The sequence below is a fragment of the Bos grunniens genome, chromosome 12 (assembly GCF_055505025.1).
Source record: "Bos grunniens cultivar Pamir isolate PY7600 chromosome 12, Bosgru_T2T1.0, whole genome shotgun sequence".
Taxonomy (NCBI): Eukaryota; Metazoa; Chordata; class Mammalia; order Artiodactyla; family Bovidae; genus Bos; species Bos grunniens.
In genome coordinates, this window is record NC_141176.1 from 25,141,465 (window position 1) to 25,167,091 (window position 25,627).

The following is a 25,627-nucleotide window of genomic DNA, read 5'->3' on the forward strand; positions in this document are numbered from 1 at the left end:
TCATGTGGCAAATTTGCTCCTTTATTTTTTAAAATCAGTTCATCCGAGTCCTTTTTTCCTTGGTAACCAAAATAGCACAAGACTAATCAAAGAGCAAAAGTGATGATATAGATGCCTCTGTAATCCTGTGCAGCTTTCACACAACTCTTAATTGAGAAGGGTGTGAATATACATATATATATATATATTATATATTCTATGTTGTGTACAGACACACACACACACACACACACACTGAGAATGCTAATAATGGTCTAAAATAGCAGTTTTTCCAGTCCAGCATTTATACTACATAATAACATTGTAACACACTGCTGTGCTTTAAATGACAGCAGAGGGGAAATTTTCACTCATTATACATTTTAGGGCTGCAACTCTGTGCAGGTCTTATAGTGTTTGGGGGGATTTTTGATACATAAACCTTCCGATATGGTCAGATTTCAGTGAGGCTTATGGATTAAAAAAAAAAAAAACCTGATCCTCACTGTGAATTCACATCTCTCTCAGCATTTTAGAATGACAAAGGTATGCCCTGTAAAAATGGTGCATTCTTTACCCCACTCCAGTTCTGGATGGAGAAGCCATGCAACCAAACCAAAGGGTGGCTTTAAGGCCCCACCACTTCAGATTATTAAATATTTTGGATAAGAAGTGTCTAGTTGCCCTGGGCAGATGGGGCCATGCTGATGCAGGGGCTTTGCAGAATGAATACATTCAATGTTTACACCGTAGACCACTGATTTCAAAAATTATATTAAAATTCTTACTCTTAAGACGCTGCAAAGGAGCAAAGCTCTTTGCTTGCTTTGTTAGTTTTTTGGGGAGCAACTTGAGTCCCTCCATATTCCATGTCTGTGCTCTCGAGAGTACTTCCTTTCATGCACAAAGCCCCCGAGTTCAACTGTGCTTGGCTGACCACAGTATAGCAGCCCCCTACCCAATGTGAGTGTTTACAGTTTTAAACATAAATCCACATCCCGAAATCCTAATGTAGAGTATTATGCTAACACACAATAATGAATTATCAGAGACATGTAACATCCACAGAGTATATAACAACATAACTATTAAGCAATGGAGTCTTCTAAGTTTTGCAACCTAATGTGAGTGAACAGACATCTGACATCTTGGAGTCAATATAATTCTGCACTGAGCTTATGAAGACTGTGAAACTGAATAAAGGAACATACTTTCACAACCACGAGGAGTGCAAAATACAACTAAATGAGTATTTTCCGTATGTATGATTCCCACTGATGGAAATTATAGATACAAAATAAAAATTTCCAGTGTCTGTTCTGGTGCCTGTCTTAGGAATAGCAACAGCAATTATCACAAAGAATTCCACAAACATAGAGTCATTAAGACTATAACATAAGTAGGAAAAAAAAACCCCAAAGCAGAAATATGTTACAAACAGCATCATAACACTTATTTGTCTTGCTATTAAAAGTTAAAGTCTTCCAGAACTTCTCCATTTATGACTTAATTCATCAATAAATGTGATTTTCATTGGTTAAAGTGAAATGAAATAAAACACTTAGCATATTTTTGCCTCTGGCTGTAGAGATGTTATACATGAAATCCAAACTGATTTTTTTTTTTAAACTTGGTGTTTTCCACTTTATCTTTTAAATATGTAAAATATCTTCTACATAGCTCAGACTTCACTTTGCCAGTTTCTGCTGGCTCCGTTGGTTTCATGGTTTTGTAAGAGAAACAGAAGTGCAGAGCCCTGACCCTGACCCAGCTTCCTCTGCGAGGCCGCCTCAGGTGAGTTCCGCCTCAGGTGAGTTCAGCCTCAGGTGTCCAGCAGGGTGGCCTGCCCCACTGAGAAGCCAGCTGCAGGTTCATCAAGCGGTCTGGGTGAAATTCCTCACCATGCAAGCATTTCTGTCAGCATCAACTCCTACATTCACAACAAAAAGCATCATGAACAGAAAAAGAAATCAGGGCTGAAGGAGGAGGAGAACCAGGTCTAATTGGTGAAAAAGAACAACATGGGCATTTCTTTCCTGAAGTGCCTGCTTCCTGTGATACTTCCCCTGAGGGAAAACTTCAGCGGCCACGGCACTGAAAGATTCTTCCATTTTCTTCAGGAGGAAAGGTTTGAAAAAGTGGACCTTTGCGAGGAAATACTGCAGACTTCCAAGTTGGTGAAAGAACTCCCAGCGTCGCTTGGATACTCCGGGTAGGAGGAACTGGAGGAGATGATATTTTTGAGCCTCTGGAGGGCGATGATTAAAAGCAGGAGCAGAAAGGCTAACAGGCTGAGGAATATGGACACATAGATGTAGACATTTGACAGGTGGCTCGAGGACGGGTCCACCGATGTGGACAGGGATGTGGGAAACAGCTGGAGGAAAGTTCCGTTCTCCACACTCCCCGAGAATGCAGAGGAAGAGTCAGGTTCAGACATCTTTACCGAAGGTCACAGAATGCACAGTGTATGAAAGTCAGTTTCACACAGGGGTTAAAAGGGACAGAATCAGCATTCCTTCTGCTGTGATAGCCTCAGCAAACACTGCAGCACAACAGAACTTCTCAGTTTCCAAGCAAAGGCGGCAGGTGCCAGGTGTCCATTGACACTGCAGAAACAAAGACAAAAAACCCCAGACAACTGAGTGTATTATTCAGAAAGAAGTCACATTAACTCTCATTTCCAGTTTTCATTTCAGCATGGCTTAATTATAAAATCCATCGGGGAGGGAAAAAAATGAAATCACTTTCCCAGGAACAAGTAATGTTCCTGACTTTATGTTACAAATGATGATATAAAAATGCACTTTTATTTGATCTCATAGTACCCTAGGTGCCAGGTTTCTCCAAAATAAAAAGGAAAGTACATTTCTGGTGTGTTCCATCTGCTGAGATTTCAACAGATGCTCCAAGCCTACTCTGAGAATAGGACCCCAAAAGTTAGCTGCAAACCCTCCTCCTCCAGAAAATGAATTCCCTGCACTGTCCAGCCCACTAGCACAACTTTTTTTGACCAGTATTTCCTTCTAGCATGCTTTGGAGAATCACTGCACGTGTAAGCTTGCTTCTCATAATTTGCTGACTTGTTTATAAAAGCGTATCTCTTTGGGATCAGGGGCCATTCCTACATATTTGTTTCCTTTTAGGTCTACCTCTGTATTCTGTTCTGCATATTTTAGGCATTGAATTAAAAACCTTTAGATTGATAAAAGTTGGATTTCCTCTTAATTGTAGAAAGAGTACTGGGTTTGCTGTCAAGAGCCTTAAGTTTGAGGCCTGAATTCTCCTTTATCTTTGGGAAGCTAGGCAAATTGCCTAGCTTCTGAGCTTCATTTTTCTCATCTGTAAAATAGTATAGTACTGCCCCAACTGCACACTGTGTTATGCAGGGATCAAGATAGACAGGGAAGCACTCTGTGAACTGTAAAATTGGGCCAAAATGAGCTCAGTGTGTGTGTGTGTGGCAGGGGGAGGTTCATCTGTATGTGGGGTGTATGTGCATGTGGTATGTGTGTGGGGTATGTGTGATGTGTGTGTGTGATATGTGTGGTGTGTGTGTGTGTGTGTACGTGTGGTGTGTGGGGGAGTGAGGGGTGTGATGTGTATGGGTGTGTGTGTGGGTGTATGGGTGTATGTATGGGTATACATGCGGTGGGGGTGAAGGGTGTGATGTGTATGGGTGTGTGTGGGAGTGTACATGTGTATGTGTGGTGTGGGGGGGGGAGGTGCATGTGTATATGTGTGATGTGTGTGTTGAGTACAGGGAAAGAAATGCTCTTGGCCATGTTCCCCTCCTTATGTGGTCCCTGTGAGGAACGCCAGAAACAAAGTGGATGGAGCCAGGTGGGCATCCTGGGAGGGAAGGTGTGTGATTCTGCAGGCTCCAGGCGTGGGTGTGGGTGCGGTGTGTCTCTACCACCCTCGCGTCCATGACTGGAGAAGTCCCAGCCAGCTTCTTCTGCCTAGTCCGTGTGGGGGCGAGGGAAGCAGCCTGAGGGAGAATGATCCCTCTGATGGATGACTCTCTTTCCTCAAATCCAGCAAAGATGCTCTTCCTAGCTCTTTATGGCATTGGACCATTTGGTTGTAAATTTCCAGATTTCCTTGCATCAGATGTAGTGAAATGCTGCCTCTGTACCCTGGCTTTCCCTTTCCCTAACCTCTGCCCGCATTTTACCTTGACAACTTGCCTTTCCTTCCATTCCTCAAATCTAATTAAGTGACTGATTGCTTGAGGGGCTGACAGCGGCCGCTGTGGCTGTGGCTGTGGCTGAGCGGCACTAATGATTCCCAAGAAGGAGGGACCCTCTGAGAGGGCTGCCCTGGCGGCAGTCAAGCCAGCTAACAATCTCAGTGACTCCTCAGAGGAGGCCATGGGACAAGCTCTTAGTATTTCCTAAAATAATGAGACTCCCATTCCTCATTACACTTTGGTGATTTTAATTCCATTAGGCTGCTATAGGCTCCTAAGGATCCTTTGGAAAAAAAAAAGAGGATCACAGTGGGACTGCAAACATGTTCCACTGATCTGGTAGTAATACCATGCCTTATACAGCAGAAAAGTGCCCTAGCCATTCATCTGTAGGGAAAATAGCAGCATCTCAGAGACATCATCCTGGAGAAGGGAATGGCTACCCACTCCAGTATTCTGGCCTGGAGAATTCCATGGACTGTCCATGGGGGTCTGACATGACTGAGCGACTTTCACTCAGAGACAGCGTGGTGCATAGGAAAGAATCGTGTAGACTGAATGGAAAGAAATATTCAAGATGTTCTGATAAGACCTCCTAAGTCTAGCTGAGGAAACTAAGGACAAAGATTCTGTCTTGCATTGATATGACAAAAATAAATGTATCTAATTAGAAGATAAGCCAGAACTTCCACCTTTTATACCATCCAATCTCAATTTTCCTATCCTTTGGTAGTAATGATTTTACTCCTTCTTTTTCTGGCATCAGTAAGAAGGTAGGGGCTGTGCATTTTGTGTTGTTCTTCACACAAACTAGTTTGTAGGAGAGGCAGAGCAGGAATTATTATTTCCATTTTGCAGATGAGGAAACTGATCAACAAAGAAATTGTGATTTACTCAGGGTTCACAACTAGTCAGTAACAGAGGACAGAGAGGAACCCATGCCTGAACTGTGTTCTTACTTTCCTCAACTGTGGTAGGAAGAGAAAATGACGACACTCGGTTAGTTCCTACCTGCCACTTACTTTGGACAAGTTTACAGTTCAGTCTTGATATTTGTTTTCCCATCTGTCCAATGATACCTTTTCTACCTCTCCACAAGCTCCTAAGTTAGGATGTGACACTGTGTCCAAAATCATGCTTTGAAAATAAAAAAAGTCCATCCAAGTAAAAGACCAGTAGATATAGGTCTTTCTCAATCCCTCGAAGGACTAGAGGGACTTCCAGGTCTCTGCTAGTCCAATAACTGACACGTACAGGTCATACATTCAGCCGAAATTGGCTGAGTTCTCTAAAACCACCTTTGCTACTCAGCTCTGTATCATTTTCTGGAGGTGAGGTTGGAGGCACCGAATCAGTCACTGGCAATTCAATGATAGAGCTCACAACTGGCTGCCAGACTAGTTGCTAAATCCAAGGTATCTATTTACAATGTAAATATTCCAGGAGTATGTTTCACCTCCTGAAGATCACCTTCTTTGAGACAAAAGCCCATTGTGAGCCTCAAGTGTCTATGGAAGAGTTTATGGCAACTGAGGCTGAGAATGTTTGGGGAAAGTGTCTGATCTTCCAAGTGGCCTTGGGAGATAATGGTAGAAATGAACAGATGACAACTTGCATCCTCATTCAACATTTCACAATTAAATATCTTCTCTAAATATTCTTCCCCCAATATTTTAGATTTACTATTACTTTCAGAATACTACCTAATTTAAAATGACAGATCTACAAACTTCATTTCACTCTTCTACTCCAAAACAATAGAGTGTACACACTGTTAGAATCATTTTAACTTGATGACATCACTTCTTATGTTCTTATAGATGTCTTAAAAATGGATAACTCTTTTTTCTCTCTGGTGAATGTTTTGAGTCTGTGTATAATGCTGAGGATGACCCAGAGTGTATGTGTTTAGTCACTGAACAGTGTGAATGAGGCTGTAGGTGGTACTGTGGAAACAAAATCAAACAAGTGTGTTTCAAGATGCTGCTTCTTGGGTTGTTTCTCCCAAACAGATTAGGTTCAAAGGAAAAAAGAAAGCGATTTCATCTGAAATGCATAGCCTTGACCTATCCAGGGGCAGCGAGAGCAGACTCTCATTTCATGTGGCACCTAAAGCCATGTGAGGATTGAGATGCATTATTTTTTCCTCTGACCCATTCTCAGAATTTTTTTTTTTTTTTTTGAGAAAGGAAGAAGAGACAGATTGCATTATAAGTGAAGATCTGGGGAGATGTTTCAGTTCATGATCAGCCAGCTATCCCTTTGTCTCTTGGAATAGAAAAATGTGCTGGGAAGAAGTCTACAAACAGCAGTCACCTCCTGAAGCGAGGAAGGATGGGCATGTGATCTCACTGTGAGTCCGGTGGGGTGGGGAGTCAGAGGAACCGCACAGCTAAGGCAGACCTGGTGGAGGGGGGCGGGCCTCCGTTGCACGTCACTCAGTGCCCAGCCTCTGTGACTCCTCTGAAAGAATGGAAGCTTTCCTTCCCAGGGGGTGATTATGAGGACTGTGAAGCTCTGAAGGAGCAAAGCATACTCTCTGCTGTGTGTACCTTCCTGCTTAGTGAAAGGAAGGAGATTTGATAAGCCCTCATCTCTGAGTGCTCTCCCAGAAGCACTGCAAGACCCCTGGGTGGCCAGCTTGTGGGAGGGGCCTCTGCCAGGGTCTTGACTTCTACAATACAGTGGTGGATTAAACCCAGCCTACAGTCAGCCTCCAGTCTGGCACAGCAGTCTCTGAGTTTCTGACCTTTATTTAAATACATTTCTATGTGAATAGCAACTCTGTGAAAGGTTTTTTTTTGTTGCTGTTGTTGTGGAAAACTGGGACAAGCTGCTTTGTTCCCTTGTGGACATTATTTAGAGTGCCCTAGCTGTTAGGATGTTGAATCAACAGTTCATCGTTATCTTGCCCTGCTGTGTCATTCTCCAAAAGGTGGGCCTCCCAAACCATTAGCAACAATTTGATACAGTATTAACATGCATGGTAAAGGCTCTTTCCAGGTCTACAAATGTAAAATGTAATCGTATAATGTAATGAATAGTTTTAGATGATATATTTGATCCCTTTCTTTGTAGGACATGTAGAAACTACCATTTCCAGAATCTGGAGGGGAACTTATCATATCTTAGCACAGCTGTTTCTAGTTCTACTTAGAAAAGAACATGTTTTATATAGGACCTTGAACTTTCCTTTACAATTTGCATGATTTTCTTTTCTCTTAATGCTTTTCCTTCACCTAGTGGCCTTTTAGGTCATGCTAGGTAAGAGAAGGTATGTTGACAATACATACTTTAAATGTAAATCTTCACTTGCAGTCAATGGCAAACACTTACCCCTAGGCTTGCAATAATGAAAATAAAGTTCATTATATTACTACTAACCTTATTCAAAGCTGATTAAGCCCATCCATGCATGTATGCTAAGTCACTGCAGTTGTCTGACTTTGTGACCTCATGGACTATAGCCCACCAGGCTCCTCTGTCCATGGGATTCTCCAGGCAAGAATACTGGAGTGGGCTGCCATATATTTGCTTATTTGAGAACTGCTCCTGCTTAGTCAGTACAGTGCTTTGGGAGAAGAATTTTGTGTGAAAATTAGTGGAATCTCATTATGATTCCCTGAGTCAGCACAATAAAAAATAAAACCAAGTAAAGAAAAAAACTGAGTCTATCTGCTATTCAATGTGGAGTTAGAGAGCCATTTCTGAAAAGAAATGTGGAGAGATGAAGTTTCTGGATAACATCCTAGAATTCATGGTCTGGTCTGGATGCATGTGTGCTAAGTCACTTCAGTCGAGTCACATCCAACTCTTTGCAACCCTAGGGACTGTAGCCCGCCAGGCTCCTCTGTCCATGGAATTCTCCAGGCAAGAATACTAAAGTGGGTTGCTATGCCCTCCTCCAGGGGATCTTCCCAGCCCAGGGATGGAACCTGCATCTTTTCTGTCTCTTGCATTGGCAGGCAGGTTCTTTACCACTAGTACCACCTGGGAAGCTCCCCTGGACTGGATAATGGCAGCCAAAAATTAAAATGAACAGTCCTCTTTATCTGTAGTTCAAAAGAATGATGAGAAGATGTAATCAGAATTTCTTCATAGTACTCTGGTGAAAATTAAAGAAGTGTTGGAGTAACAGCTTAGTATCTGTGATTTATTTTCAAAACCAGTTTCTAGGGTAGGTCATTAGGTGGCTTTGGATTCAGTCCAATCCCTTACTATCTCTCTTTACCTCGGTGATGGCTTTTATCTCTCTGGATTAGCCTCCGGCTCAGTAAAATATTTCCTCAGCAAAATAATTAAATTATTTTCAGAATACTTTTATGTTAGGCTAGTTATTTTGTTCTGATTCTTTAAAAAATAGTTATCCACATAAGGTATAATTCACAGAATATTCAGAATATACCTTTCTTGATATGCAAAATAGTGTAGATTGAATGAAATTAAAAAATAAAAATAAACAACACAAGAAACTATTTCAAAAGGAGATAGGAACCTAAGTGACCATCTATCTTGTACAGCCTCAAAAGCAATTATAGATAGGAGTTCCCTTGCATCTATAGCACTGTTTTCCTGGGGAAATCAAACTATTATTTGTAATAAAGTTTTGCTACATTCTTGTGAACATTTTTATGCCAAAATCTCTGCCTTAGTAAGAATAATTATTTTTAAATGATATTCCATTAGAAAAAAGAAAGTTTAAGTGGATAATTTTCTGGACAATGATGCATGATGCATGCATTCTCAATCGTGTCTGACTCTTTGCGACCCCATGGACTACAGGCTGCCAGGCTCCTTTGTCAATGGAATTTTCCAGGCAAGAATACTGGAATGGGTTGTCATTTCCTCCTCCAGGGGCTCTTCCTGACCCAGGGATCAAACCTGAGTTTCTTTCACCTCCTGCATTGGCAGCGTATTCTTTACTACTGTGCCACCTGGGAAGCCCCCATTTTCTGGATTAAAAAGGTCAAATATAAAACCAGTATTAGGCATAGTATTTTTGTGATTTTGTAATGATGTTTAGAAAAGACCAAGAAGAGGTCTACCCTGCACTTTGGGAAAATTGGACTCATCTATGTTATTAACACAATGAATCAAATCAAAATGAGAAAAGTGGCCACTTAAAGGTTGAAGGAAGCAGGAACTGGCTCAGAAGTAGCAGAACATGATATGTAGTCACTTTCAGGGAGCAGGAAAAAAGATTATTGGCTATACACTTGATTTAAAGAAAAAGCAAACCGTCAGAGAAATGACTTGAAGATCACAGGCAAAGTTGAAATGAATCAGTGTGAAGAAAGACGGTAAGAAGCCAAGATCGACCTTTCAAGATGTTACAGAATTTTTAATGAGGACTTTGAGGTGCAACTCCCTTCCTCCACTCAGCTCTGATCATTTCCAATTTTTTAGAAGAATATTAAGAAAAATATATATTATTTTAATTCTTGGAGCAACTAGTATACAAAAAAGCTTCCTTATTTTTTTTTAACATTTTTAAATTTTATTTTTGTTGCCCAAGGGCTTTGTCTAGTTGCTGTGAGAAGGCTTTCTCTAGTCGTGGTGAGCAGGCTGTGGAACACTGGCTCAGTAGCTGTGGCGCATGGGCGTAGTTGCTCTAGGGCATGTGGAATCCTCCCAGACCAGGGATCAAACCTGTGTCCCTGCATTGCAGGGTGGATTCTTAACCACTGGATGACCAAGGAAACCTGCTTGCTTATTTTTAATAAGACGAGACATGTTTTAAAAAATTCTCAACCATGCTCTGGTTGGAGAACCATGCTGTGGTTGGAGAACCATGCTCTGGTTGGAGAATGGCATTTCCTTCTTTCCCATTGCCTTTCATTCTATCTCCACAATTAAAATAATTTGTATTAAGTTTAGTTTTTGTCCAATCAGGAAATGCTCCTAACAGTCTCCTTATGGAGTATGATATTTGGGAAGATTTTGTTCTTGTAAACTTAATTTTGCAATTGCCATAAGTCACTTTTTTAAACTTTTATAGGTAGACCACAGGGTATTCCCGGTCAACTCTCTCAGGCTCCAGGGGCCTTTGAGTGCCCCTAAAACTGTTCTAAGGAGACAAGGAAGAGCTTGGAAATATGGGATTTCTATAAGCTTTGATAAAGTCCACCCTAAATTTAAGCAGATTCCTCTGAAGTAGGCAACTATGGGCCACTGGGACCATGCAGCATAAGAAGAAAGTAAGTGAGCTTGTACAACTCCTGACCAATGCCACTCTTTATTCTCTTGTTTCTATTGTTATTTTCCTTTTTAAATACACATTCTTCTGTTTGTGACTAACCTGATCCCTCTTTCTCTACATTTCCTTCCATCTCCCATAGGTATCTAGGCAAATGTGTTCAGTGAAAACTTTTCTGATGGCATATGCTTCTGTATATGTCTATTACTGTTTTGTGTATACATTATCTTGTAATTTTTCATCTGTATTGTAAATTTTCCAGAGAAGGCAATGGCACCCCACTCCAGTACTTTTGCCTGGAAAATCCCATGGATGGAGGAGCCTGGTAGGCTGCAGTCCATGGGGTCGCTAAGAGTCAGATATGACTGAGCGACTTTGCTTTCACTTTTCACTTTCATGCATTGGAGAGGGAAATGGCAACCCACTCCAGTGTTCTTGCCTGGAGAATCCCAGGGGTGGGGGAGCCTGGTGGCTGCCATCTATGGGGTCACACAGAGTCGGACACGACTGAAGTGACTTAGCATTATAAATTTTCAGCTTATAAGAATGGATATGTAGTAAATGTTTTATTCACTTCATAAATTAAACCCCAAGCTTAATTTTCCATTAAAATACCTTGGTAATTGAGGCATATGGAAGACAGAAAGATAAATTATCTAATATATCCACTTATAAAATTTGCACCTAAGAATATGCCAAAACCTAACAAACCATTCTCTTATCTATAAAAATCAGGTGTACAGGTACAATTTGAAAAAAAAAAGTGATGATATAGGTTGTTTGAAAAGAACTTCAGTATTAGCAAATTAATTAAACAGGCCATGATTTATTTATATTTCTCTGTTGACAACTATAGTCATGTATTTGTTTAAACTAAGATGCTTTATAGCCTCTTCTTAGAAATGGACTGGACTATGACAAGTATGTGTGTTTTAAGTCCTGCATTTCCCAGCAAGGACTCAGGCTCACAGAGTCTTCCATCTGATGACATTTTCAACAAAGCATTTACTTGAATTAATAAACCATCGCCCCTCATACTACAACTACAAATAGAACCTTAGTTGATTACATAGCGTGTACGCTGCCCAACCCTCCTGGATATTAGCCCAGTGCTTAGTATAATTCATACATATGGATTCTACTAAATACATTCTCTCATTCTTCCAGTCCTCCATGGCTGAGAGTCAACGTATGATGATGCTTTCCACAGTGAAACGGGTATTTAAAAATAATAATGCTTGGTAATTGGCAGCTTAGGCAGGCTAAGTTTTGGCTACAACCAGTTTTGGCTGTATTACATTATTTAGTATTCAGCTGAATACTCAGAGAAGAAAAAGTAGGATGCAGATGTCGAGATTTATCCTCTAATACAATGAAAGATCCTTGGGCCCATTAAAAGGAAAAATAGCTTTGTTATAAAGGACATTATTATGACAACTGGGGAAATTTGGACATAGACTGTACATTGGATAACTGCATTGTAGCAAAGTTAAATTTCCTAAGTGTGATATAGGAGGACGTTCTGGTTATTAGGAAATACATGTACAAAGTAAAATATCACAGTAGCAGCAACTAACCTTCAAATGGTCAGCCAAAATAAAAAAAAAATTAGTATACACACACATACAGAAAGAAAAGATGATGAAACAAATGTGTTAAAATATTAGCAACTGATTAGTTAAAGGATATATAGGTGTCCATTGTTATTATTCTCATAGTTTTTCAGTAGGATTGGTGATCTTTAACATATAAGTTAGGGAAAGATGGTTTATCCCCAAGGGTATTAAGAAAATATATTTGGTATAATATGCAGTAAGTCACTAAAAATGTTAGAAGCTTCTAAATAAATACAGTGATTAAGCCTGACTTTTCAGTGCGCTTTGGAGAAGTTCAAATATTTGCTGCACCATCAGCTTATGATGCCCAGAGGTACAGGAAGTGAAGTCTCAGAGAATGAGAGAGAGGAGGTTTAATACTCCTAGGGAACTAGATCCATAGTGGCAGGACAGGCTGCCTGAACACCAGGAATGGTGACTGGCCAGGCAGCCTTGCTCATGACTTCACTCTGCCGCCACTCACTGGTCTGAATCTCTGTCTGGACCTCCAGATGAATGTAAGGTGTTCGATGTTCATCTTACGTCATCAGTCATCCTCAGAGGCAGCCCAGGATATCTTTCCTGCACTTTAAATACCCAGTCAAAGGGAGGGGCTTTGTAGGTATCCTGATTCAAGAAAGAGTAGTTTTCTTTTTTAAAATAATTGAGATATAATTGACATATAGCTTCCCAGGTAGTTCATTGGTAAAGAATCTGCCTGCCAATGCAGGAGACGCAGGTTTGATCCTTGGGAAGGGAAGATCCACTGGAGGAGGAAATGACAACCCCTTCCAGTATTCTTGCCTGGGAAATCCCATGGACAGAGGAGCCTGGCGGGCTATAGTTTATGGGGTCACAAAGAGTCAGACATGACTGGGCAACTGAGCATGCATTACTCTTTAGTATAGCAGCAGTAACTGACATATAACATGGTATTAGTTTTTGGTTGTACAAAAATGATTAGATATTTGTATATTGCAAAAGGATCACTACAAGAAGATAATATATGCTACCACCCACAGTTGTAATTTTTTCTTAATGATGAGAACTTTTAAGATATTAGCAACTTTAAATATACAATGCAGTAGTATTAACTACAGTCAACATGACAAATGTTATATCCCCATGACTTACTTATTTTATAACTGGAAGTCTGTACCTTTTGACCACCTTTGCACATTTCACACACCTCCCGCCAACCAACTTGTTCTATGAGCTTGTTTTTGTGTTCTTTAGATTCCACATATAAGTGAGATTGTGTGAATTTGTTTTTTGGTCTGACTTGTTTCACTTAGTATACTGCCCTCAAGATCCAAGAGAGAGTCATTTTCTATTGAAGGCTTGTGTGTTGGCAGGCTCTGGGGAAGGTCACTGAGACTCCCAATAGCCAATGAGGTCCAGGTTCCACATAGGGCCCACAGGAAACACAGAAGCAAATAAACTCAGCAAAAGCGGGAAACTTGATTTAGGCATCAAGCATCGGTCTTCAAACTCCAAGTTCAGCAGATCAAAGAACTCATGCTTCCTGCATTTCAAATCTAGCAGCCACCTCCCTGATCGCTCTGGTTTGGGTGCGTCCTAATACTATTGTGGCAAGAAGAATAAATCCAAATACGTGAACTCTCTTACAGTTCAGGGTCTGCATCTTTTGAAATAGGAGCCAGTAAATAATTTTTAAAGAATGAAACTGCTGCTTCTACTACTGCTGCTAAGTCGCTTCAGTCATGTCCGACTCTGTGCGACCCCATAGACAGCAGCCCACCAGGCTCCCCCGTCCCTGGGATTCTCCAGGCAAGAACACTGGAGGGGGTTGCCATTTCCTTCTCCAATGCATAAAGCGAAAAGTAAAGTGAAGTGGCTCAGTCGTGTCCGACTCTTCGCGACCCCATGGACTGCAGCCTACCAGGCTCCTCTGTCCATGGGATTTTTTAGGCAAGAGTACTGGAGTGGGCTGCCATTGCCTTCTCTGAAGAATGAAACTAGTCATTGAAAAATGCAGCTGCAAATTTTTTTAAAATATAGAGCATTGACATTAATAGTGCTTTTCTTTAGTCATAAGCAATCATATGACTGAGGCTCTAGGTAGGTACCCTAAATTGATGAGTACCAGATGAGTCAGATTTTAGGCAGAGGTTACATAAAACACCAACCATATAAGGAGACAAAGTGCCCTCTCATGGCTCTGAAATTACTCTTCTACCAGGATTCCCAAGTTCACCAGCAAAGGCAGGAGACAGAAATGAGGACAGTGTGTCCTTCATCAGGAAAGCATGTTCCCTCAAGAAACTTCCCATGGTCCTGCTAATCCTTTGTGTAAACAGAGCAGCAGAGCTTGCCTTAAAATTCTCTCATTCATCCTTCCTTTTTCTCTCTCAGGCAGCACAATAAACTCAAAAGTCTGGCTAACAAAAAGAATGTCTACGTGTTCCTTGTAACATGGAGCACCATGACACGGCAGACTATCAAATGTAGAGGAAATCAAGTCCCTGGCAACCTGTTATTTGAGATAACAACCCAGGACTAGAATTTGTCAAAGACAATATGGAAGCAATAAGCAAATGTAGGCTCAAATGCTCCCAGAATGTATTTCACTTTTAAAAATGGGAAGAGGTCAAACTGGAAAATAATTAGTCATTATTTGTAGAAAACAGACTACCACACTGCTGGCCTATATAAAAGACTTATACATTCTTTTAAAAGTACAAATAAATATGGCTTTACTCATGAAAATCACGAGGATCTTTTATACAAGATTTATCAGACTTTGGCTTTGCCCTTTATGAAGGTTGAGCTCTCCACTTTACCTTTCAGGCTGTGTGCTTTGTGTTTTTTTTAATTAAATTTGTAGGAATACCCTTAATCAGAAGCATGCATTCACACATCACTCATTTCTCTTATATCTGAGTGCTTTTTTATTTCAGTGTATGTGCACTGGATGTAGAGGCAACATCGTGCCAGAAGAGTGGTGAGAAGTAGCAGGGGGTGGTGCAAGGATCCCCAGGTCATTGTGGAATGAAAGGAGGTCTTCAGAATGTGACAGGCAGAGGAAGCTGGATCTGACATGCTTGTATAGGAGAAGGGATGTCCAGATAAACGAGTTTGGAAAAACAGCAGCACAATGAATGACAGCAGCTGATATGTATTCAATAAAAGCATATACTAGTTGTGTGTATATGTGTATGTGTGTGTGTGTATGGCACAGGGGTATTTTCTTTAATCTTCACAAGTCTGTACTGTAGTTATTATTATCCCTTACCTTGCTTTAACCAATGAGAAAATTAAGGATCAGAGAATTCAAAAGCTTGCCCAAGGTTACCCAGACACTTAGAGGCCAGACTGGAATTCAAATCTATATCACCATGTCTCCACATTTTATGTTCATTCCATTTCTTCTCTCTGGGGAGGTTGAAGATAAAGGAGGAATACATTTGAGACCTGTGGTCATCAGTGATGCTTACATGTTTCTGCTGTCCCTCCCTCTGTCCAGGCATGTTGTATGGCTGCGTGTTTCCACCCCCTCTGAAACTAGGGTGGCCACATGACTTGTTTTGATCAGTAAAATTCGCAGAAAATTTTACATGTGTTACTTGTGGGTATAAAATGCAAGACTACATGTGAGATTTGCCACATACCTTCCCTCTGCTCCAATCACTGTGTGAATTTGCTTCTCTTGTGGCTCAGCTGATAACGATTCCGCCTGCAATGCGGGAAACCTGGGTTTGATCCCTGGATTGGGAAGATCCTCTGGAGAAGGGAAGGGCCACCCACTCCAGTATTCTGGCCTGGAGAATTCCATGGACTGTATAGTCCATGGGGTCACAAAGAATTGGATATAACTGAGCAACTTTCACTTTCACCTTTCTTTCACGTTTGAGATTTGCCTTCCCTCTGCTGCAATAACTGTGGATTTGGGCCAGCTTCTGCCAATCTGGGTTCCTGGGTGACCAAAGCCAATGCATTCACCCCTTTCTGGTTATGTGAGCACTTAGTGTGAACAGTAAGTAGACTTCTGTTGTTTTAAGCCACTGAGATGACTCGCTTATTTTGTACTGTAGCATCATCAACCTTCTACTGACTGACTCACTATGACAGCAGAGATTACAATGGTATATAACAAACTGACTTTAAAGCAGTCAAATTCTGAATAATGGAGAGCTGCATGAATTACTATATATTATATTAAAACTCTCTTTTGGCACTGCTAAGAAAGAAGGTTGTAAAGCATGTTTTTGGTTAGCTTTAATTTCATACAAGAGTGAGGTTTAAAGGAATGAGAGTGAGCTATTGATACAGCTACACACATTCCCTGACAAGCTGGAGCATTTAGTTCAGTTCAGTTCAGTTGGCCAGTCATGTCTGATTCTTTGCAACCCGATGGATAGTGGCACACCAGGCTCCCCTGTCCATCACCAACTCCTGGAGCTTATTCAAACTCATGTCCATCGAGTCAGTGATGCCGTCCAACTATCTCATCCTCTGTCATCCCCTTCTCCTGCCTTCAGTCTTTCCCAGCATCAGGGTCTTTTCCAATGAGTCAGTCCTTCACATCAGGTGGCCAAAGTATTGGGAGTTTCAGCTTCAGCATCAGTCCTTCCAATGAATATTCAGGACTGATTGCCTTTAGGGTGCATGAAGAGGTGCTATTTTATATGGACAGTCCTGCCCAGCTGTCGCTTTAACCTGCACAAATGGTTTCAAGAGGGACTAAAGTGAAAATGAAAGTCACTCAGTCATGTCCAACTCTTTGCAACTCCATGGACTATATAGTCCATGGAATTCTCCAGGCCAGAATATTGGAGTGGTAGCCTTTCCCTTCTCCAGGGGATCTTCCCACCCCAGGTCTCCCGCATTGCAGGTGGATTCTCTACCAGCTGAGCCACCAGGGAAGCCCAAGAATACTGGAGTGGGTAGCCTATCCCTTCTCCAGCAGATCTTCCAGACCCAAGAATTGAAGAGTCTCCTGCATTGCAGGCAGATTCTTTACCAACTGAGCTATCAGGGAAGCCCTCAAGAGGGACTAGGGGAGAGACAATAAAGACATGAAGACTAACTCAAGACCCCTAATGGATAAAACAACTCATTATAAAAATAATGGGATAGTGGTAGTGACTTTGGTTAAGAAAACTATTCTTTGATACAATCAATGATTAACTCAACAACTTGTTAACCATGTACTATGTAAGGTAAGGTGATAAAATATTACTATATGTGCATGAGTCTAATGCACATGCATATTTTTATAGTGACCATCTTGATTAAAAATTCTAAAAATCCTCTCTTATATTACCTACCTTATATGTCCCTTGTTACATAGCCACATCCTACTTTTCCAGTCTCATTTTTCTCTTGTCTCTGAGAATGGTGTTCCAGGCATATTAAACTATTATAGATTCCCCATATATTTTGAATTCTTATATTTAATTCTTATATTTGTATGTCTTCTCCCCAACTCCACCCCAAATCCAATTTGTTCATTCTTTAAGACTCTGCAAACCTTCCTGCATCTGCCTCATCTGGTAATTCACTCGTAATATAAATCCCTACCTATTTTTCTCTAAGCAAGTTTCTGGCTCCTTCTTCTGTATTCTCAGGATACTTTCTATACCTTTCTACAATAGCATTTCCCACATTTTATTATACTTGTTACATTCGTTGACCCACTGGTCTGCTTTGATAGACTATGTACTCTTAGAATAGAGGACTAATCTTTCTATCTATGAATCAGCAATCTCTATTATAAAGATTCTCAATAAGTATTTGAAGGAATGAAGGAATCAAAGGGTAAAAGAAATGAGAAACTTGAAGCTTCTATCTATTCTACTTTTGGATTCACAATAATATTTATTGAATGAAGATAGATAGAATAGATAGATAGATAGATAGATAGAATAGATAGAATAGATAGATAGAATAGATAGAATAGCTTCTATCTATTCTACTTTTGGATTCACAATAATATTTATTGAATGAAGGAATAAATGATCTTGTATTAAATCATACTGATAAGGCAAAGGGTAGCTATTCAATAGTGAAAAAAAATGATGAACATGCCCTAAATTTATAAATATTTTAGTTAGGGCAATAAAATGAATAGTTCCATGCTCCAGAGCAAACTTGGACCATACTTTTATCAAGCAATTGTATCTCTCAACAATATTCAACAAAGATTTTATTGAGTTTCTTGTCCACCAGGATAATGGAGGAATCTGCTGTCAACACTGAAATATATTATCATGAATGTAGTTGCGTGGCTGGAATGAATGTATTCTGAAGAGCACAATAAAAATCAAAAGGGAGTTTACCATAGTGAATCAGTGAAGATGTGACTGGATATGGAAACAGGGTGCATTGTTTTTTTTTAAAATATAAAGTCTATGATAATCCCATTCTTTGAAAATCACCAAGTCTCGTACAATCACAGTCCTTGTCTCTCTGCTCATCTGTGGAAGTAAAAAGGGTCAAGGGCAATACGCTGATCACTGTAGGGAAGGGTATTATAATTAGCTGCGTACAGGAACACTATGTTTTGTGGTGCTATTAGTCTCTCTGTCTCAAAGTTAAATATACCTTCCGCTCAAAAAAAAAAACTAAAAAAAAAAAAAAACCAATTTCAATAGAAAATGAGCACAGGAAGAGAAAATGTTTACATTTTTACAAATTTCTCAATTTAACTACAAAGCCCACCTTAGAGATCAGTGCTACTATTCGAATAGCCACTTGACTCCCTCAGGAATAGGTGGGTTATGAGTCCTTGTGAGAAGAGGAACTTCAAAGCACTGCTTCCTTCAAGAAGGTTTTACTACCAAAAAATCATCCAAGCTAAAAAGTCTGCTTTCATGCCTTATTTGATTTATATTCTGGCTCAAGTTCCGTCTCTCCTGGTGAATGAGTAATTAACAATTCAAGCGCTGGTGCGTGAACTGTACTTTGAGTAGCACTTCATCTCGATTGCAGCCATGGTAATGTGAGCAGTGATCTCCCCAGCAGTATTGTGTTAGGAAACTGATCCAGACTTCCGCTTCTTAGAAAATAATAAAAGGGATGAAAACAGTGGAGCACAAAAGGAGCAAATATTTTCTCTCCTCATTCACTGAACTAACTTAAGACACTTTTCATGCATCTAACACATTCCTTCTTTCCTGCGTTTACTCTCAATATTGACTTTCCTCCGTGAAGGGAAAGTTATATGTATTTAATTATACATTAAAGGATAATGGTTTTTTTTTTAATAGAATCAAAGAGTTGGAAGTCCTTAAAAATCAAGAAACTGATGTTTCTGAAAGTTAACTGAATTTTGAAGGTTATTGATTATACTCCTAATGGAAAAAGAAGGCAGAAGAAAGAAGCCACAAAATGAGAGCCTAGGACTCCTTTCCCGATTTTAAATCCAACTAACTCAGCTGGGCTAGGTGGCCAACAATAGGAAATCAGATGAAAAACAAGTTAGTCAATTTCTTTTGTTATCCAGAGGTTAATTCATGATACCAATTGAAATATGTGCCAGGCACGGTCCAATGGATAAATATAAGATCAAACTTGATAGAAATGATAAAGTGATGAGGACAGAATGAAGGATTTTGGAAACTAATTCCGTTAAATTAGGCCACCTTTGTTGACAAGGAATCTTTGAAGGTCTGAAAAGCATCAATCAATATTACACTGTCAATCTGAACAGCACGGTGCCCGTAATCTAGCACTTGAATCATGAAAACTGAGGTCAACAAGCTCACCAACGACTTTCTCATGAGGAATTGTTAGAATAATCAATTGGTTGCCAAGGCATGTGAGAAGCACGAGGGATGGTATTGGTAAGTATTTTATTTTTTGACCTGGGTTCCATCTGCATGGGTGTGTTCAAATTGAACACAAAAAATCATAAATTATGTGCTTATGACTTGTGTACTTTCACTATGGATGTTAAGTAACAATAAAAATTATCTTTTTAAGTGGGAAAAATATGTTGGGCATATAGAAGATACTCTGGATCACAGTGGGGAATATCTACTACTTGTTGGATGTATTACTGAGTCCTTTCTGTTTTATTGAAGAAATGCACAGCATTGGGATTTCTTTGGAAGGAATGATGCTAAAGCTGAAACTCCAGTACTTTGGCCACCTCATGCGAAGAGTTGAGTCATTGGAAAAGACTCTGATGCTGGGAGGGATTGGGGGCAGGAGGAGAAGGGGATGACAGAGGATGAGATGGCTAGATGGCATGTGAGTTTGAGTTTGTGAGATGTGAGTTTGAGTGAACTCCGGGAGTTGGTGATGGACAGGGAGGCCTGGCGTGCTGCGATTCATGGGGTCGCAAAGAGTCGGACACGACTGAGCGACTGATCTGATCTGATAGGTCAATAATACAAATAATAAATCCTGAGAATTTACCCTATAGGGAAAAATAAGACAAATTTAAAGGGTGCATGCACAAAGATGTACTCTGTAGCTGAACACTGGAACTACCAATGAGTCAAAGATTGGTTAAACAAATGATGGCAAGATTGTACAAATAGGGAATTCTGGTATAATCAAAAGAATTATGTTTTCTAACATGAAAAGATGCTGGACATGTCTGGCAAAGTAAAAAAGTAAACTTTAGAGTTGTGCATAGTATGATTCTGTTTTTATAAAATGATTACCAGCCTGGCTGTTGCTGCTATGCATGCACGTGCGCACACACACACACACACACACACAATTTTAGTGACATGCAAAAACCAAACCAAACTAAACTAAAAGAGATAAGAGGTTATGTACCAGGTTGCTAACATATGGTTTTGTTAGCAGGTGATATTATGGGCATGTTCACATTCTATTTTGTGCATGTCTGCATTTGAATGTTGGTACAAGAAAATGAATCTTAATCAGAAAATGCAGGTATCTTCATTAAGAAATAGAAATAAAATTTAATAATAACTTATGAAGTAAAATATTCCTGATTAAGCCCAGAACTCTTTCTCTTCTCCCCTTCCTTCTTTTTTGTAACGTATATGCTTAACACAAGCCTTTAAAGTGGTTCATATGTACCTTTTATTTCAAAGTTTAAGACTCTCAGGCTGAGGCCAGTAAGTCAACCTGCCCAAAAAGACGTGACTGTACTTTCTGTTACAATTGCATTTTACAGCATGTTCTGAATGTTCTGTTTAAGCAACGAGAAGAGTAAGTCCCTCTGCTATGATCCTGGTCACAGGAAAAGTGAAAGTGAGTAAGAACCAAACCAGCATGATTGGCAATAGTTGGCAAATTGCCGGTCACGTCTGATGAGTACTAGATGACCATGGCAAAGGAAAGCTGCTGTCTTGGCTACCCCAGGGGGCAAATCTGTCCTCTAAATGTTCCCTGAATGAATATCTTTAGTGTTTTGACTGTGATTGAAGTCAACTTCTTGTCTTTGTGAGTTTGAAATAGGTTCTTAACAGCCACCTATCCTTTTGTTTTCCATCAAAAACTGTATTCAGGTCTGTTACCTTCTTAAGTTACACTTTTTAACAACTATTATAGGCTTATAATTTCCACACCTGTTCACTATTGTCTATAACAATGTCAACATCAAGATCAAGCCTGTAATATTGTACAAATAATAAATCTGGACTGACTGAAAAGTGAAAGAAAGTGAAGTCGCTCAGTCATGTCCGACTCTTTGCAACCCCGTGGACTGTAGCCTACCACGCTCTCTGTCCATGGGATTTTCCAGGCAAGAGTACTGAAGTGGGTTGCCATTTCCTGCTCCAGAGGATCTTCCTGACTCAGGGTTGAACCTGGGTTTCCCGCATTATAGGCAGATGCTTTACCATCTGAGCCACCAGGGAAGAGTCTGATCTCCCATCTTAACACAACTTATGCATGTATGTTAAGTCACTTCAGTTATGTCTGCCTCTGTGCAACCCCACAGACTGTAGCCCACCAGGCTCCTCAGGCAAGAATACTGGAGTGGGTGGCCATGACCATGGGATCTTCCTGACCCAGAGATCGAACCCATGTCTCTTATGTCTTCTGCATTGGCAAGCGACTTCTTTACCACTAGCGCCACCTCAGAGAAGGTGATGGCAACCCACTCCAGTGTTCTTGCCTGGAGAATCCCAGGGACAGAGGTGAGCCTTGTGGGCTGCCGTCTATGGGGTCGCACAGAGTCGGACATGACTGAACCAACTTAGCAGCAGCAGCAGCGCCACCTGGGAAGCCGTTACAACTTCAGTTCAGTTCAGTTCAGTTGCTGAGTCGTGTCTTAACTGTTTGCGACCCCACAGACTGCAGCATACCAGGCCTCCCTATCCATCACCAATTCCCGGAGCTTACTCAAACTCATGTCCATTGAGTCAGTGATGCCATCACAACTTAATAGAGGACAATTTAAAAGTTAGGAACTCAGAAAGTATTTATGACAGTCTCTCGTGTTCCTGATGTGAATTCAGACACTATTTTGGCTAGATTGTGCCATTTCATGTTTAGATATACTATTAAATTGTATATGGCTACTTGACCATTCAGAACCCTCATTGTTTTGTTGCCAAAATTTAGTGTAGACTTAACAATGACGGTGTCTTGGTTCCAAAGGTGAGCATGGGTTCTATTCATAGGGAACTCTTGAAGGAGTCATTCCGTGTCATGAGACTGAGCTTCTCAGAACACTTGATCCCACAGAGATATCTACTACAAGTCAGAATCAGAGGTGCTGAGGCCCTAGAATGTGGCTCAGTAGTCTGCTACCCTGGACCTGAAAAGGCCAGTGGATGTACAGATGTACACCAGCACATTATGTATCTCTTTACATCACAGACATCCAGGAAAATCTGCTGAATTGAACTAACCAGCGGCAGAGAGAACAGAATGGATCTTACCTTCAGTGAGGCTTCTTTAAAGAGAACCATAAAGGTGTGTGTGGTGAGCTCTTCAAAGCGCTTTGCCTTTATGTAGAGGAATCAAAGATAGTAAATAAATAAGCCAAATAAATAATAAGCCTCCAACCCAAACACAGAAATGGAACACTCCACCCATTTTCTGGAACTCACTATTCCCAGACTACTTCTGAGGTTGGCAAACGGTTCCCCATGCCTGATGCCCAGCATTTGAAGGTGACTGGGGCATCCTCTGTGGGGCTGGTGTCAATGCAAGACAGCCTCACTAACACTTCAAAAGGCCATTTGTCTATACATTATAGATCAACTGTGTGCAGATTATAAAGGGTGTGCATGTGTGTGCGGGGGTGAGGGTGGGGGTAAAATGCCTTTATACTTAGTAAAATAGTGCCAATATATTTGAGCATGCCTGGGAGCCAGATCACAAATAAGCTAAAACTAGTTAAATATACCTTTTTTTGTCTTTTTAGGGAGGATGCATTGGGCTTAATGCATTAGGGGGTTAAACCTTTGAAGAAAAGGGTATCACTTATTTTGCCTCTTTTCCTGTTGATAGGCAACTGTCTTTACAGTGAATCTGGAAAATCTAAAGTGAAAAGCACCTGGGGGAAAAAGAAAAAAAAAAAAGGCCTTTCGGGGCGTGGTCCCTATGGTGGGCCCGGGAATGCTCAGGACATATCGCCGCCTGTTTCCCGCCCTTGGCACCTGTAGTCTGGGCTGAATTAAATGCGAAGGCTGTGAGACGTCCTGCAGCCGTCCGATCCCATTCTCGCCCGCAAAGAACCATCCAAGTGCTTACTTCAGCACAGAATTTTCCAAAGGAAATTTTACAAGCAGAGGAAATGAAGGACAGTAAGAAACGGACCCCATCCCTGGAGTCTGGCACCAAACCCAGCAACAGCGGGGCCCCAGGCGTCTGGCGGTGGAAAGCGAGCGGGTGCCTGGGACTCAACGAGACGAGTCTGTGAATGGAGGAGTCCGATGCTCCCCGCAGGACTCACCTTCCTCCTCAATTAGAAATCAGACAGTCTGCCCATGGTCCACGGACCTCGTCAGGAAAACGCGGGATTCCAGCGTCTCACCAGATCAGGGAAAACGGGGAGGAAGCCGACGCGTTTTCCAACAACAAGGACTCGGAAAACCGCGACTGGGGAACGGCAGCCTGTTCCGCGCCGGTAGAACTTGCTCGGATTTGGAGCCGCCGGGGACCGGTGAAGACGCACGCGAGGCAGGTAAGGTACAACGCGGGCGGTCAGTGTGCGCGCCGCGAATCCTCAGGAAGGGAGGGGTTACCCTAGAAATCCAGGTGGGCGCCCAACAGACACGAACGTGACCGCACACACTGCAAAGGCGAGAATAACCTTTCTCGCAGAGGCGAGCGTGCACCGAGACACACTCCGCAAAGTGTAGAAGTGCCTGCACTTAAGCGGGGGAATCAACCCATCTCTGCAGCCGCAGACGCGAGGGCAGACATCCCCGGCGCCCCGTGTCCGGGATAGAAGCGGGTCATCCCGGGACCAAGGACACGGCGTCCTACTGTAGCCCCGAGGAGTCACCGGAGAATAGGCAGAGACGGGCAGCGGAAGCTGCTCGCCTGCGCGAAGGGGACACATTCGGGGGTGACCAGAACAAGGAGCTCAACCGCTGGGAGCCGGGGAGAGTTGGCGAGGGAGGTCGGGAGGGAGTGGAGCCTCTGGGACCCGAGGCCACCCCAGGAGAGGAGTCGGGGTGCCGGTGGCACAGGGCAAGCCCCCTCCAGCGCTCGGCACCCCGCGCCTCCCCGGCTCCCACTCCTCTGCCTACGCTCGCGGGCGGCGTCGGGAGCCCCTCACTGACCTGCGGATCGGGGCGCGCGGATGTCCCCTGCCGGCTCCCGAGCTCGGGGTGGGACGGGCTGCGTCGAGCTCCTCGCAGGCGCTCCGGGTCTCGCCGATCTGCGCAGGAGAAGCGGTCGGCGGGAATGGTGGAGCGCACCGGTGCTGCGCGCGGCTGGGGCGCACGGGCTGGCGGCGGGCGCAGCGGGAGGCTTCCCTCCGCCCGGCAGCCACACAGCCAATGGCGGCGAGCGGGGCCCACTCCCTGCCGCCCCCCAGCCCCTGCTCGGGCGGACACTCTGTGCTAGGACTGGAGCCAGGCTCCGGCAAGGGAGGAGCTTGCGCCAGCGTCGGAAAATCCTGGAGCGGGAGGAGACTCTTGCGCAGGGAACCCCATCTGGGGAAGGCAGATGTGGTGGCCTCAACTTTTGTACGTGTGTGTGTGTGTGCGCGCGCGCGCGCACGCATTGAGGGAGGCGACTGGGGACTTAGGGACCTTTCTCTTCAGGCAAAAGCATCTACTTTCTGACAACTCTTCCCCTCTTTTGTGAATCCCACGCAGCCCCCAACTCCAAACCACGAGTCTCGGTGCATCTCAGGAAGCCCAGCTCTGAGCTGCGTTGGGGGCATCGCCCGGTCCTGTGATGTGCCTCGCCTCAGACCTCTCTCCTCCAGCGTTTGTCTTCTTCCCCCTTCCGAGACCTTTGCCAGATCATCAGATGAGATGAATAGGATTGCAGTTTCCATCACTGACAGGGAGACAGGCAATCCTAGAAATTCCCTACTGGGCCACTGGCTCAGAGAGTCACACATCTTAAAAGAACTCTATACAGGGAGCCTTTAACTGGTATGCCTAACACCGGTTACCACTCAGCCCTGTGACCTTCCCCCAGTGATTCTGGATTCCTGTTTTTTCAACTGGAAAGCGAGAGGCTTGGATGATTTGATGTCTGAGGTCTCTTCCACTTTGACAATCAACAACCCAAGTGGCCCTCTGG

General features: G+C 42.3%; 2 protein-coding genes across 2 annotated transcripts; both read right to left on the reverse strand.

Moving 5' to 3' along the window:
* SERTM1 (serine rich and transmembrane domain containing 1) lies at nt 1-2,556 on the reverse strand. The gene has a single exon (XM_086329345.1). It carries the CDS (start codon nt 2,417-2,419, stop codon nt 2,096-2,098), a length of 324 nt encoding a protein of 107 aa, XP_086185471.1. The 5' UTR covers nt 2,420-2,556; the 3' UTR covers nt 1-2,095.
* On the reverse strand, nt 1-25,259 carry LOC147361546 (uncharacterized). Its single transcript, XM_086330778.1, has 4 exons — nt 25,188-25,259; nt 24,652-24,933; nt 22,798-22,863; nt 1-2,588 (listed from the first exon to the last, which is right to left on the reverse strand). The coding sequence occupies exons 1-4, from the start codon at nt 25,257-25,259 to the stop codon at nt 2,463-2,465; spliced, it is 546 nt and encodes a 181-aa protein (XP_086186904.1). The 3' UTR covers nt 1-2,462.
* Between the last annotated feature and the right edge of the window lie 368 nt (nt 25,260-25,627).

What these genes read in the sequence shown, in the direction of transcription:
- LOC147361546 (XM_086330778.1), bottom strand. Translation starts at nt 25,259, where the DNA reads ATGCCCCCAACGCAGCTCAGAGCTGGGCTTCCTGAGATGCACCGAGAC. An exon ending in GGTTTGGAGTTGGGGGCTGC is followed by an intron (nt 24,934 to 25,187) that starts GTGGGATTCACA and finishes CTCCAGTCCTAG; the next exon opens with CACAGAGTGTCCGCCCGAGC. An exon ending in TTAAAGAAGCCTCACTGAAG is followed by an intron (nt 2,589 to 22,797) that starts GTAAGATCCATT and finishes TTGTTTCTGCAG; the next exon opens with TGTCAATGGACACCTGGCAC.
- SERTM1 (XM_086329345.1), bottom strand. Translation starts at nt 2,419, where the DNA reads ATGTCTGAACCTGACTCTTCCTCTGCATTCTCGGGGAGTGTGGAGAAC.